At 56.9% G+C, this 12,500-nt stretch overlaps 2 protein-coding genes across 4 annotated transcripts in view; both read left to right on the forward strand.

Annotated features, from left to right (window-relative positions):
• Positions 1–203: 203 nt before the first annotated feature.
• Positions 204–3,609, forward strand: LOC144608451 (ectonucleoside triphosphate diphosphohydrolase 2-like). The gene is made up of 3 exons (XM_078426222.1): positions 204–410; positions 1,630–1,767; positions 2,990–3,609. Exons 1-3 carry the CDS (start codon positions 204–206, stop codon positions 3,194–3,196), a joined length of 552 nt encoding a protein of 183 aa, XP_078282348.1. The 3' UTR covers positions 3,197–3,609.
• A 2,293-nt stretch (positions 3,610–5,902) lies between these two features.
• ppil3 (peptidylprolyl isomerase (cyclophilin)-like 3) overlaps positions 5,903–12,500 on the forward strand; it is a 6,723-nt gene continuing 125 nt past the window's right edge. The window contains exons 1-6 of one of the 3 annotated variants that reach the window (XM_078425833.1): positions 5,903–6,307; positions 6,738–6,812; positions 7,120–7,213; positions 10,457–10,524; positions 10,617–10,842; positions 11,817–11,950. In XM_078425833.1, the coding sequence (XP_078281959.1) occupies positions 6,305–6,307; positions 6,738–6,812; positions 7,120–7,213; positions 10,457–10,524; positions 10,617–10,820 (444 nt within the window). In that variant the 5' untranslated portion in view covers positions 5,903–6,304 and the 3' untranslated portion in view covers positions 10,821–10,842; positions 11,817–11,950. Of the gene's footprint in view, positions 6,308–6,737; positions 6,813–7,119; positions 7,214–10,456; positions 10,525–10,611; positions 10,843–11,816 lie in introns of all 3 variants that reach the window. The other 2 variants (XM_078425835.1, XM_078425832.1) reach the window with 2 other exon arrangements.

The following is a 12,500-nucleotide window of genomic DNA, read 5'->3' on the forward strand; positions in this document are numbered from 1 at the left end:
AGCTGTGACCCCGCGGGGACTCGACCTCAAGAGCAAACCACCCTCTCCCGGCAACAACCCCTGACCTTTACTACCTTGACCCCCCGCCCGCCTGCGCTGCCCATGAACGTGGACCAATGACCTTCACTGCCCTTTGACCAACGGCATTCAATAACCTTTGACCAATGACCTTGACTGCCCTTTGACCACTTGCCCTTTGACCAATGACCACTTGCCCTTTGACCAATGACCTTCACATCCCTTTGACCAATGGCCTTGACTGCGCTTTGACCCATGACCTTGTGTGCCAGGCTTTCGCCGCTTTCTACCACACGATCAACTTCCTGGAGACGACCCTGGGGCGGCGCGTGACGTCACCGGCCGAGCTGCAGGAAGCTGCGGACAATCTGTGCAACATGGACTTCCTTACGGTAACGGATCCGTGGGACGGGTCAGGCTGCGGCCTCGTTTGTGTAGTTCTGCTCAGCCCCGGCCCATGAAGGGTGTGGAGGCTTTGGCCAGGGTGCAGACATTGACCGGGATGATGCCCATCCTAACCCTAGTCCTAATTCCTGGATTAGAGGATAGTTGCAAGAAGAGGTTGCACAAAGTGATGCATTTCCCTGAAGCGTCAGAGGCTGAGGAGAGAGCTAGGGTCAGGGTCACAGAAACACCGTGACACAGAGACACAGATACACAGGGTCACAGAGGCTGAGGAGAGAGCTAGTATCAGAGACACATGGTCACAGAGACACAGCGACACTGGGACACAGACACACATAGTCAAAGAGATACAGTCACAGAGACACAGACCGTGGCCCACGTTGACCAACGTGCCCCATCTACACTCGAGCTGATAAAAGTGTAGATCTGATAGATTGTGAGCAGTTTTGGGCCCCGTATCTGAGGAAGGATGTGCTGGCTCTGGAGAGGGTCCAGAGGAGGTTTACAAGAATTATCCCAGGAATGAGTGGGTTAACATATGATGAGCGTTTGTCGGCACTGGGCCAGTACTCGCTGGAGTTTAGAAGAATGAGGGGGGACCTCATTGAAACGTACAGAATAGTGAGCGGCCTGGATAGAGTGGATGTGGAGAGGATGTTTCCACTAGTGGGAGAGTCTAGGACCAGAGGGCACAGCCTCAGAATTACAGGACGCTCCTTTAGGAAGGAGAAGAGAAGGAATTTCTTTAGTCAGAGGGCGGTGAATCTGTGGAACTCATTGCCACAGACGGCTGTGGAGGCCACAAGTCAGTGGATATTTTGAAGGCAGAAATAGACAAATTCTTGATTAGAACGGATGTCAAAGGGAGAAGGCAGGAACATGGGATGGGGAGGCAGTGATCAGCCATGATTGAATGGCGGAGTGGACTCGATGGGCCGAATGGCCTAATTCTACTCCTGTAACTTGTGAATCCCACCTCCTTCCCCAGCCTTCCAGGGCCATTCAGTCGGGGCATTTAGTTTCCCGGGGGAGGGGGGGGGGGGGGTGAGAGCTGTGACCAGGGTTCACTCCCCCTGGTCCGGCCTGCCTTGCGCAGTATCGGTTGTCAGGGTTGTTGCTTTCTCCCATTCCTTCTCTCCAGAGATGCTGCCTGTCCCGCTGAGTTACTCCGGCATTCTGTGTCTGTCTTGTTGCTTTCTCCGGCAGCTGAAGGAGCGAGCGGCGGGGACGCCGGAGAAATGGTTGGCGGATTATTGCGCCATGTCCCAGTACGTGCACGCGCTCATAACCAGTGGGTACAAGTTCGACAACAAGACCTTCGGCAACATCGCCTTCCAGAGAAAGGTAGTGGGACCTCTCCCCCGCAGCGCTGCCCTGTGACCCCGACCTCTCCCCCCCCCCCCCCCACAGCGCTGCCCGCTGACCCCGAGCTCTCCCCCCCCCGCAGCCCTGTGACCCCTCCCCCAGCGCTGCCCTGTGACCCCGACCTCTCCCCCCAGCGCTGCCCTGTGACCCCGACCTCCCCCCCCTCCCCGCTGCCCTGTGACCCCGACCCCCCCCCTCAGCCTCTCGCTCCCAACCTCACTGTCCCCCTTCGCCTGTTCGTCCGCTCCCTGCCCACGTTCCGCTGCTCTGTCCGCGCTGGTCACTCCCATCCTCCCTCTTTCCCGCCCGGTTCCTGCATCTTCCTCGCTCCCCCTCCCCTCATTGCTCACACCCCCCTCCTCCCCCTTGCCCATCCCCCCTCTTCCCCTCGCTCCCCCTCCCCCTCTGTCTGCCGATGTCATTTGGATCCAATATTGTCCCCAGCGCCCGACCCGCCAATCTCCGACTGCCGCAGCTCTGCATGTGTGCACGGTGCAGTTCGCTGCATGTCTGGCTACATGGTTGGGTCGGTGCCCCGGACCGCAGGGATGGGGGGAAGGGGCGAGCGTGTCAGCTGTGCCGGGAGAGGCGATGACCACCGGTTGGTCTGGGACAGGCCGCGGTTCTTGGTTCTTCCTGCAGTAGAACAGAAGCAAACTATCCCCCCTCTCACTCACCTCCTCTCTCTCCCCCATCTGCCACTCACTCTCTTCCTCTTTCTCTCTCCCTCACTCTCTCTCCCTCACTCTCCCCTCTCTCTCCTCCCACTCACTCTCCCCCATCGCACTCACTCACTCTCCTCCTCCTCTCTCCCCCCTCTCTCACTCACTCACTCTCCTCCTCTCTCTCCCTCCCCCATCTCCCACTCACTCTCCTCCTCTCTCTAATTTTCTTTGTCCTAGTTCTCTCTAATCTGTTTCTCTCTTTATGATGGACCATCTTGGTCGGTATGGGCATGCTGGGCCGAAGGGCCAGAGTCCGTGCTGTGTGACAATGACTCTTCCCTTAGCCCTCTCCCCATCTCCGTCTCTCTTTCACCCTCACCCTCCGTTACCCTCCCCCCGCGTGTTGTAGTGCCCGTGTGAATGTTACAGGCGGAGGGAGCGACGATGGGCTGGGCGCTCGGCTATATGTGGCCCCGTGTGTGTGTTCGAGCGCCGTGTAGCAGCGCCGTGTAGCAGCGCCGTGTCCTGTGTTACAGGTGGATGGAGCCACTGTGGGCTGGGCGCTCGGCTACATGCTGAACTTGACCAACATGATCCCCCCTGAGAGGCCCGACTACCACAAGGTGCAGCTGGTGGGCGCCTGGTGGGTTCTTATCGTCATCTTCATCCTCGTCATCTTCGCCGCTGTCCTCGTCTTCGTGCTCTTCTCCGGCTCCATGAAGAACGAGTCCGGCATGTTATAGCGAGCCGAGGGACCGGCCCCTCTCCCCCCACCCACCCCATCCCTCCCCCTCCCCCACAATGTCCGCCCCTCCCCCCCCCCAGTGTCTCCCCCTCCCCCCCAGTGTCCGCCTCTCCCCCCGTGTCCCCCCCTCCCCCCCAGTGTCCGCCCCTCCCCCCGTGTCCACCCCTCCCGCCCCGTGTCCACCCTCCCCTCAGAGGGCGAGGGGTGTCCCGGGATGGGGGTGGGGTGAGGGGTGCTCCCGGGGTGGGGGAGAGGGTTGTCCGGGGGTGGGGGGGGGGGGCGGTCGGAGGCGAGGGGGGGGATCCTACCTCCGTCCGGCTGCCACTCTGCAATATTCCAGTCTACGCTCACTTGCCGTGTGTCTGTACTCTGTGTCCGGCCTAAATAAACCGTAGACTCCTTGTTTGGAAACGTGAGGGTCTCTGCTCTTGTTTTGAACACGAAGAGGTTCGGCGGAACGTCACATGGCACCATATCAGTGTGGGGCGGGGGGGGGGGGGGGGGGGCAGCGAGGGGGGGAATTGAGGGAGGGGGATGGGTGGGTGATGGGGGAGAGGCAGAGGAGGAGTGATGTCGAACATACATGCAATGTTGCTGGTGTTACAAAAGCTCCTATCAGAACAGCGTAAACCCCTTCATCCGACGCAAACCAGCATCTGCAGTTTCCTTTCCTACACTCTTGCCGCTCCACTGCGAATTCTCCTCAAGGTATGTCTACTTTGAAGAAGTTCCCCATCTCTCTTCGAGGTGAGTTTAGCCTCATGCTCTCTCACTGCTCACCCTCTGTGTTTCCTCCTGCCCTCCAACTCTACGACCACGATCAGTCTGAAGAAGGGTCTCGACCTGAAACGTCACCCATTCCTTCTCTCCAGAGATGCTGCCTGACCCGCTGAGTTACTCCAGCACTTTGTGTCTACCTTCATCAGATGGTAAATATCTCAGATTACCGCTTCAATGCAATCCGCGAATCCACGTCTCATCGGTAACGTCTTCCCGATTAATTCCTTCCCAAAATCTCACGACCTAATTTTCCCGTCTGAAGAAACATAATCAAGAATAATGCAGCGCTCCATATTTCTTCCAGAATAATGGCCTCGCGAACAACTCATGTCTTAAATGACACGCTCCCTTGAATAACATCCCCATCTAATAGCTCGCTCCTCAATAAATAACCCACTCCCATCCGCCAACATCCAAGACAGTCCCACTAAATGACTTGCAGTCATTCGATCAATATAATGCCGAACAACACTCCCGTGTTAAAACAACTCACAAAATAATCCACTTCCAAAATATATCCCTCTGAAGGTCTCAGTCCCAAAACACCTCCTGGCTAAATAATTCATGCCCAGAAAATACCTCAAGCAAATAATCAATTTCCATAGTTTAACAAACGTTTTCCCAAATCATTCTCAGTCGCAAGTTACGTCCCGCAAACAGCCATTCCCAAACCCGCCCCACTAACTGGACCAATCTCCAGCCAATTTCCAACCCACAATCAATAACTTGCAGCCAAACCAACCGGAAATAGCCCACCCCCAGAAACATCCCCTCACTGAAACCCTTCCCCCAGGGGCTGAGATCCAACTGCGGCTCATCAGACGCCGGCGATGTTCAGAGTGAGAGCGAGAGAAGCAAACGCACAGACCGACACCGGTGGAGACCCTTGGCCGGGCGGATGAACCCGCCGTCAGGTCACTGGGAACAATAAACTTAAGTCAACTCAGTCACCGTCACGTCCATGCGACGTGAGTCTGGGTTTAATAGTTGAAATAAGATAAATAAATCAACCAGGAATCTCATTGCAGAGGACACAGGTAACACCGCGGGATCCGCTGTGCACCAGGAATTAGATCGCTGGAGCTCCGGAGAATCACAATCACCGTGAAAATGTGACGCTAATACGTGTTATTCAAGCTGAGATTGACAGATTCTTGATTATAACGGGTGTCAGGGGTGATGGGGAGAAGGCAGGTGAATGGAGGTAAGGGGGGAGATAAATCAGCAATGATTGAATAGTGGAGTAGACTCAAGATGGACACAAAATGCTGGAGTAACTTAGCGGGACAGGCAGCATCTCTGGAGAGAAGGAATGGGTGACGTTTCTGGTGGAGACCCTTCTTCAGTCTGAGGAACTCCTTCTCGTCAGGGATGCTGCCTGACCCGCTGAGTTACTGAAATAGGCCGCGGGATTTTCTCCGCCCGGCGCGGCGCTTCAATGTCGGGAGCCCCGACCGCCCCGACGTGGCAACTTCAACAGCCTGACCGCGGGAGAAGACGGCAGGGGAGAGAAAAATACATTCTGGCCTTCCCTCACAGTGAGGAGGTGACTGGAGGAGACTCACTGTGATGGATGTTTCTTTTGTTTGGTGTTAGTTTATGAGTGTATGTGTTATTGCATTTTTATTGATTATTCTTATTGGTCTTATTGTTGAACTGCGGGTAATGTTTCATTTCACTACACATTTATGTGTATGTGACAAATAAACGACTATTGACTCCAGCACTGTGTCTGTCTTCTGGAGAGGCGTTGCCGTGTTAGTACGATGCGGTTATCTGGTGAGGAAAGGTCGGGCTGGCTGGGGACCGATCCGGTGAAGTTCAGAGTGAGAGGGAAGGCGAAAGGCGAGGACACAGAACAGTACAGCGCGGAAACAGGCTCTTCGGCCCACAATGTCCGTGCTGAACACGATGCCAAGCGGAACTCATCTATGAATGATGGGAGTGGGGAGGATCTAAACCCGCGGCACTGCTGACCCTCTGACGGAGGTGAGCAGAGTGTGTCCGAGGGTCGAGGGACTCATGCAGGCAGGCGGGACAAGTGCAACTGGGACACGTTGGCCAGTCTGGGCAAGTTGGGCCGAAGGGCCTGTTTCCACAGTGTATCACTCTATGACTCCAAGGCTCAGCCGCCTGCGACTGTGTTGAAGCCGGGGATAGACGTGAACAGAGTGCGGGGTTCACACGAACGGGTGGAGGTGGTAACGGGCAGAGTGGTCTCTGGGATAGACGAGGCGGAACCAGGAGCTCGGACCCGGGAGCTGCCCGGACCCGCGGCCGCGGCGGACCGGAAACAGTTGCGGCGGGAGGTGGTGGAGCGGCGGCGATGGTGAGGCGGTGCGCGGCCCCGCGGGGGGAGATGGGGAGGCGCGGCCCCGAGGGGGGAGAGGGGGAGGCGCGGCCCCGCGGGGGGAGAGGAGGAGGCGCGGCCCCGCGGGGGGAGAGGGGGGGGCGCGGCCCCGCGGGGGGGAGAGGGAGAGGGGGAGGCGCGGCCCCGTGGAGGGAGAGGGGGAGGCGCGGCCCCGCGGGTGGAGAGGGGGAGGCGCGGCCCCGCGGAGGGAGAGGGGGAGGCGCGGCCCCGTGGGGGGAGGAAGAGACGCGGCCCCGCGGGGGGAGAGGGAGCGGGGGAGGCGCGGCCCCGCGGGGGGAGAGGGAGCGGGGGAGGCGCGGCCCCGCGGGGGAAGAGCGGCCCCGCGGAGGGAGGGGGAGGCGCGGCCCCGCGTGTGACGGGCGCGCGCTCACTGACTGTCTCTCTCCAGGCGCTGACCGTCCGCACCGACCTCGGGGACATAAAGGTGGAACTCTTCTGTGAACGCACTCCGCGCACCTGCCAGGTCAGAGGCCGCCCGGACCCCCACCTCCTGAACCCCATCTCCCCCCTCTGAACCCAACCCTACCCCTCCCCCCTCCCTCCCCCCCTCTGAACCCAACCCCACCTCCCCTCACCCCTGAACCCAACCCCACCCTCCCCCCTCTGAACCCAACCCACCTCTCTCACCCCTGAACCCAACCTTACCTCCCTCCCCCCTCTCCCCTCCCTCCCTCCCCTCACCCCTGAACCCAACCCTACCTCCCTCTCCCTTCACTGCTCCCCTCCCCCCTCTCCCACAACATTGATGGTCCTTGTGTTTCTTTTTGTAGAATTTCATGGCCCTGTGTGCCAGTGATTACTACAATGGCTGCCTCTTTCATCGCAATGTCAAAGGCTTTATTGTGCAGACTGGAGACCCCACAGGTAACTTTCCCACAGCTCACCCCGTGCCCTCCGACTCCCTGCCCTCTGACCCCCTGCCCTCCGACTCCCTGCCCCCTCTCCGACTCCCTGCCTCCTCTCCGACCCTCTGACTCCCTGCCCTCCGACTCCCTGCCCTCCGACCCCCTGCCCTCCGACTCCCTGCCCTCTGACCCCTGACTCCCTGCCCCCTCTCTGACCCCCTGCCCCCTCGACCCCCTGCCCCCTCGACCACCTGCCCTCTGACCCCCTGCCCTCTGACCCCCTGCCCTCTGACCCCCTGCCCTCTGACCCCCTGCCCTCCGACTCCCTGCCCTCTCTCCGGCCCCTTCCCTCTCTCCGACCCCCTGCCCTCTGCTCTCGTCCTCAGTGGGTGTTTGCTACGACATGTGGCTCTGGAACAAATATTCAGAAACTGAAGATAGATGCAAGGTATCACAAAATGTTGGAGTAACTCAGCAGGTCAGGCAGCATCTCTGGAGAGAAGGAATGGGTGACGTTTCAGGTCGAGTCGCTTCTTCAGACTGGTTAGGGATAAGGGAAACGCGAGATTTCGGGCGATGATGAAGCCGGTCCTGTAATGCCTCAGTGTTGTTGCCGTGAAGCTCCTTGCATTTGTAACTAGAAAGTAAAATAATTAATTCGCATTTCTGTCACAATGTTTATGACTTTTAGTTGGTCTACAGAATGAAGTACTTGTGAAATATAACCCCTGACCCCTGTACATATAACACCTGATCCGTGTAATATAACCCCTGACCCTTGAACATATAACCCTTGACCCTTGTACATATAACCCCTGTACATATAACCCCTGACCCCTGTACACATACCATTGACCCGTGTACATATAACCCCTGACCCCTGTACATATAACCCCTGACCCGTGTAATATAACCCCTGACCCCTGTACATATAACCTCTGACCGTGTAACATAACCCCTGACCCGTGTAATATAACCCCTGACCCGTGTACATATAACCCCTGGCCCATGTACATATAACCCCTGACCCCATTACATATAACCCTTGACCCGTGTACATATAACCCCTGACCCGTGTACATATTACCTCTGACCCCTGTACATATAACCCCTGACCCATGTACATATAACCCCTGACCCATGTACATATAACCCCTGACCCATGTACATATAACCCCTGACCCGTGTACATATTACCCCTGACCCCAGTACATATAACCCTGACCCCTGTACATATAACCCTTGACCCGTGTACATTAAAAATAATATTTCCAGTACACAATAAAACAAAACAAAACCCACCATCACAAGATGAAGCAAACAAATACACAAAATGAACTCCTATGTACCGATGTTACAATTCCCATTGAGGATGACCTCCACCCCCCACGGTGCCCAGCAGTCCTGGAAATCCCCCAGGGTGCCGGTGGACAGCGCGTGGTCCCTCCCCAAAACCACCCAGGCATGCACGTTACCCTGGAAAAGGGGCAGGCAGCCGGCTCGGGCAGAGCCCTCTTCCGCTGGGTGCCGTGAGTCGCGGATGGCCAGCTTGGCCAGGCCCAGGAGCAACCCAACCAGGACATCTTCGGCCCTGCTACCCTCTCCCCTACGCACAGGGTGTCCAGAGATGAGGATGGTGGGTGAGAAGTGCAGCCAGAAGGCAAGGAGCAGCCCCTTTAGATAATGGAACAGGGGCTGCAACCTCACACACTCCATGTACACGTGGTTACACAGACTCACACACTCCATGTACACGTGGAACACAGACTCACACACTCCATGTACAGGTGGAACACACTCTTCCAGTCCGCAAGCATGGCAGGCGGCTGGCGAATCTGAACCAACCGCGAGAGGAACAGGTTGCAGGGGACTCCTCGGTGCAGTACCACCCACCCCAGGTCCCCGATGTAGAGGGCAGAATCCCTGCATAGAGGGACCCCCATCAGGGGTAACACCGACCCCCACTCAGTGTCCAGAAGGTGGACCAGGGCGAGGAAGTGCAGGATGTAGAGGAGGAGCCCATACAGGAGACTTACAAACTGTTGGGGTGATGAACATTGTCTAGCTACCGTCACCTGGGGCAGAACTGTACAAGGCAGGAACAACAGGAGAGTAATGCAGGAACAACGGGACAGTAAGGTAGGAACAACGGGACAGTAAGGCAGGAACAAGGGGACAACAAGGCAGGAACAACAGGACAGTAAGGCAAGAACAACAGGATAACAAGGCAGGAACAAGTGGACAACAAGGCAGGAACAACAGGAGAGTAAGGCAGGAACAACGGGACAGTAAGGCAGGAACAACAGGAGAGTAAGGCAGGAACAACGGGACAGTAAGGCAGGAACAACGGGACAGTAAGGCAGGAACAACGGGACAACAAGGCAGGAACAACGGGACAACAAGGCAGGAACAACGGGACAACAAGGCAGGAACAACTGGAGAGTAAGGCAGGAACAACAGGAGAGTAAGGCAGGAACAACAGGAGAGTAAGGCAGGAACAACGGGACAGTAAGGCAGGAACAACGGGACAACAAGGCAGGAACAACGGGACAACAAGGCAGGAACAACAGGAGAGTAAGGCAGGAACAACAGGATAGTAAGGCAGGAACAAGGGGACAACAAGGCAGGAACAAGGGGACAGGCTCATGTTGCCGATGTTAGGGCTGCCCTACAGCTGCTGACACTGTCCCATGCAAGTAAGGTACAGAACTCTGCTCTCCCAGTGACGTCACTGTTCCCCGCCACTGTCCTCGGTGCTCACACGCAGGGTGTTTGGGGGTTCAGTCTCCACCCTATCTTGGGGCTGGAACCATTACCTTCTGACTGGGAAACAAGTCTGTCACCATGAGCCTCAACCTTGAAAATGGTCTAGTTTAAACAGACAGCAACAAGCTGGGATTGCTGGGATTTATCCCAGGTTATTGAGAGAGGCAAGAGAGGAGATCACGGAGCCTTGGCAAAGATCTTCGCGTCTTCTCCAGCCACAGGGGAGGTCCCAGATGACCAGAGAGTTGCCAATGTTGTTCCTTTATGTAAGAGGGGAAATAAAGAGATGGAGCTGTGTGTGTCGTGTTGTCACGTGTTTTATGACAGAGCTGTGTTTTCACATGTGTGGTGGAGCCGTGTTAGCTACGTTTCCACGTGTTTGACGGACCGTGTTTCCACGTGTTTGACAGAGCTGTGTTGGCCATGTTGTCACGTGTTTGATGACAGTGCTGTGTTGCCACGTGTTGTCACAGGCAGTGTTTTTCTTCTCCCACAGGTACAGGGAAGGGAGGATCCAGCATTTGGGGCAGGAAGTTTGAAGATGAGTTCAGTGAACATCTCAAGGTAAGGGACCACTGGATCAGAGGATCTCTGTGCTGGCAGATGCTGCTTTGTGAGCCACTCGATCTCACTGTTCATGGTCTGTTTTAGCACAGTGTCCGCGGAGTGGTTTCCATGGCCAACAACGGTCCCAACACAAATGCCTCGCAGTTCTTCTTCACCTACGGGAAGCAGCCGCATCTGGACATGAAGTACACTGTGTTTGGCAAGTAGGTTTGTGTTGTCGGCCCTTAACCGAGACTGGAAAAGAGAACAAAGAGAGGAAGAAGGGCCCAAGTGGTCCTGTCCTTGGTGTATAAGGACCCTCTTCATCTGTAAGAGGTGATAATACAGACCATCTGTTAAAGAAGGAAGAATCTTATTGGAGAAAATCTCTTTCCCCATCCCTTTCCCAAAAGAGAATAATTGTCAGGTGTACATGGAATGTGCCACTGATCTCTGGAGATGAGAACAATGTTTCTGGCCATCCAGTTTGCTGGAGGACTGGGAGGCAGTACTCAATGGGAGAGGGGATTTACGGAATATGTAGAAGCTAGATCCATCTAACCAGTGGGCAGGTGTGGACTTCAGTCTGGCCTTTGATAAGAATAAGGCCCCTCACATGGGAGACTGTCACATGCCAGTGTCCATGGGACCCAGATGACAGATTGGCTCAGCAATACAAGGTTCATGCCCAGTTTGTGGTAAAGACAGGGGGCTGGTCACTGTTCAGGTGGTGGTCTCAGAATGGATGAGCAACTGAGGTCTCATTATGCACAGGCTAATGATGATGAGGTGGGATTCACACACTGTTTGGTGTTTCAAGACCGAGATTGAATACTTCCTTCCCATAACATGAGTTTTATGTCTGCGTGTTATTTTGACCAGAGTATTGATGTATCCCTTGCACACCCCGGGTGATGTGTGTGTACCTCTCTCTCTCAGGGTGCCTATTGCCCCCTCCCACCCTGGGTGATGTGTGTGGGTCTCTCAGGGTGCGTATCGCCCCCCCACCCTGGGTGATGTGTGTGGGTCTCTGTCTCTCAGAGTGCGTATTGCCCCCCCCACCCTGGGTGATGTGTGTGGGTCTCTCTCTCTCAGGGTGCGTATTGCCCCCCCCCACCCTGGGTGATGTGTGTGGGTCTCTCAGGGTGCGTATTGCCCCCTCCAACCCTGGGTGATGTGTGTGGGTCTCTCTCTCTCAGGGTGCGTATTGCCCCCTCCCACCCTTGGTGATGTGTGTGGATCTCTCTCTCTCAGGGTGCGTATTGCCCCCCCCACCCCGGGTGATGTTTTGTCTTCCTCTCTTCCCCCAGGGTGATTGATGGGCTGGAAACACTTGACGAGCTGGAGAAGCTCCCAGTGAATGAGAAGACATTTCGTCCCCTGACTGACGTGCGCATCAAGGAAGTTATTATTCACGCCAACCCGCTGGCGTTCTAAGCTAGGGTCAGGGTAGACGGTTCAGGGGTGACAGGTCGGGCCAGGCTGGACGGTGGGGCCAACCCTGGGGTCAGGGCCTCGGGGTCCACCATGTCTCTCTGTGCCCCCATTCACGTCTCTCTATCCCCCCCATCATGTGCCCCCCATCCCCCACTGTGCCAGTGCCCTCCCTCCCCCACTGTGCCGGTGCCCCCCCTCCCCCACTGTGCCAGTGCCCCATCTCCCCCACTGTGCCGGTGCCCCCCCCATCCGCCACTGTGCCGTGCCCCACCCCCACTGTGCCAGTGCCCCCTCCCCCACTGTGCCGATGCCCCCCCTCCCCCACTGTGCCGGTGCCCCCCCCTCCCCCACTGTGCCGGTGCCCCCCCTCCCCCACAGTGCCAGTGCCCCTCCCCCACTGTGCCGGTGCCCCCCCTCCCTCACTGTGCGAGTGCCCAGCCCCACTGTGCCAGTGCCCCCCTCCCCCACAGTGCCAGTGCCCCACCCCCACTGTGCCAGTGCCCAGCCCCACTGTGCCAGTGCCCCCCTCCCTCACTGTGCGAGTGCCGGTAATGTGG

This window comes from Rhinoraja longicauda, chromosome 31, assembly GCF_053455715.1.
Source record: "Rhinoraja longicauda isolate Sanriku21f chromosome 31, sRhiLon1.1, whole genome shotgun sequence".
Lineage (NCBI taxonomy): Eukaryota > Metazoa > Chordata > Chondrichthyes > Rajiformes > Arhynchobatidae > Rhinoraja > Rhinoraja longicauda.

Coding starts and splice junctions, on each gene's coding strand:
- LOC144608451 (XM_078426222.1), top strand. CDS start 204: ATGACCACTTGCCCTTTGACCAATGACCTTCACATCCCTTTGACCAAT. Junction 411..1,629: donor GCAACATGGACTTCCTTACG/GTAACGGATCCG, acceptor TTTCTCCGGCAG/CTGAAGGAGCGAGCGGCGGG. Junction 1,768..2,989: donor ACATCGCCTTCCAGAGAAAG/GTAGTGGGACCT, acceptor CCTGTGTTACAG/GTGGATGGAGCCACTGTGGG.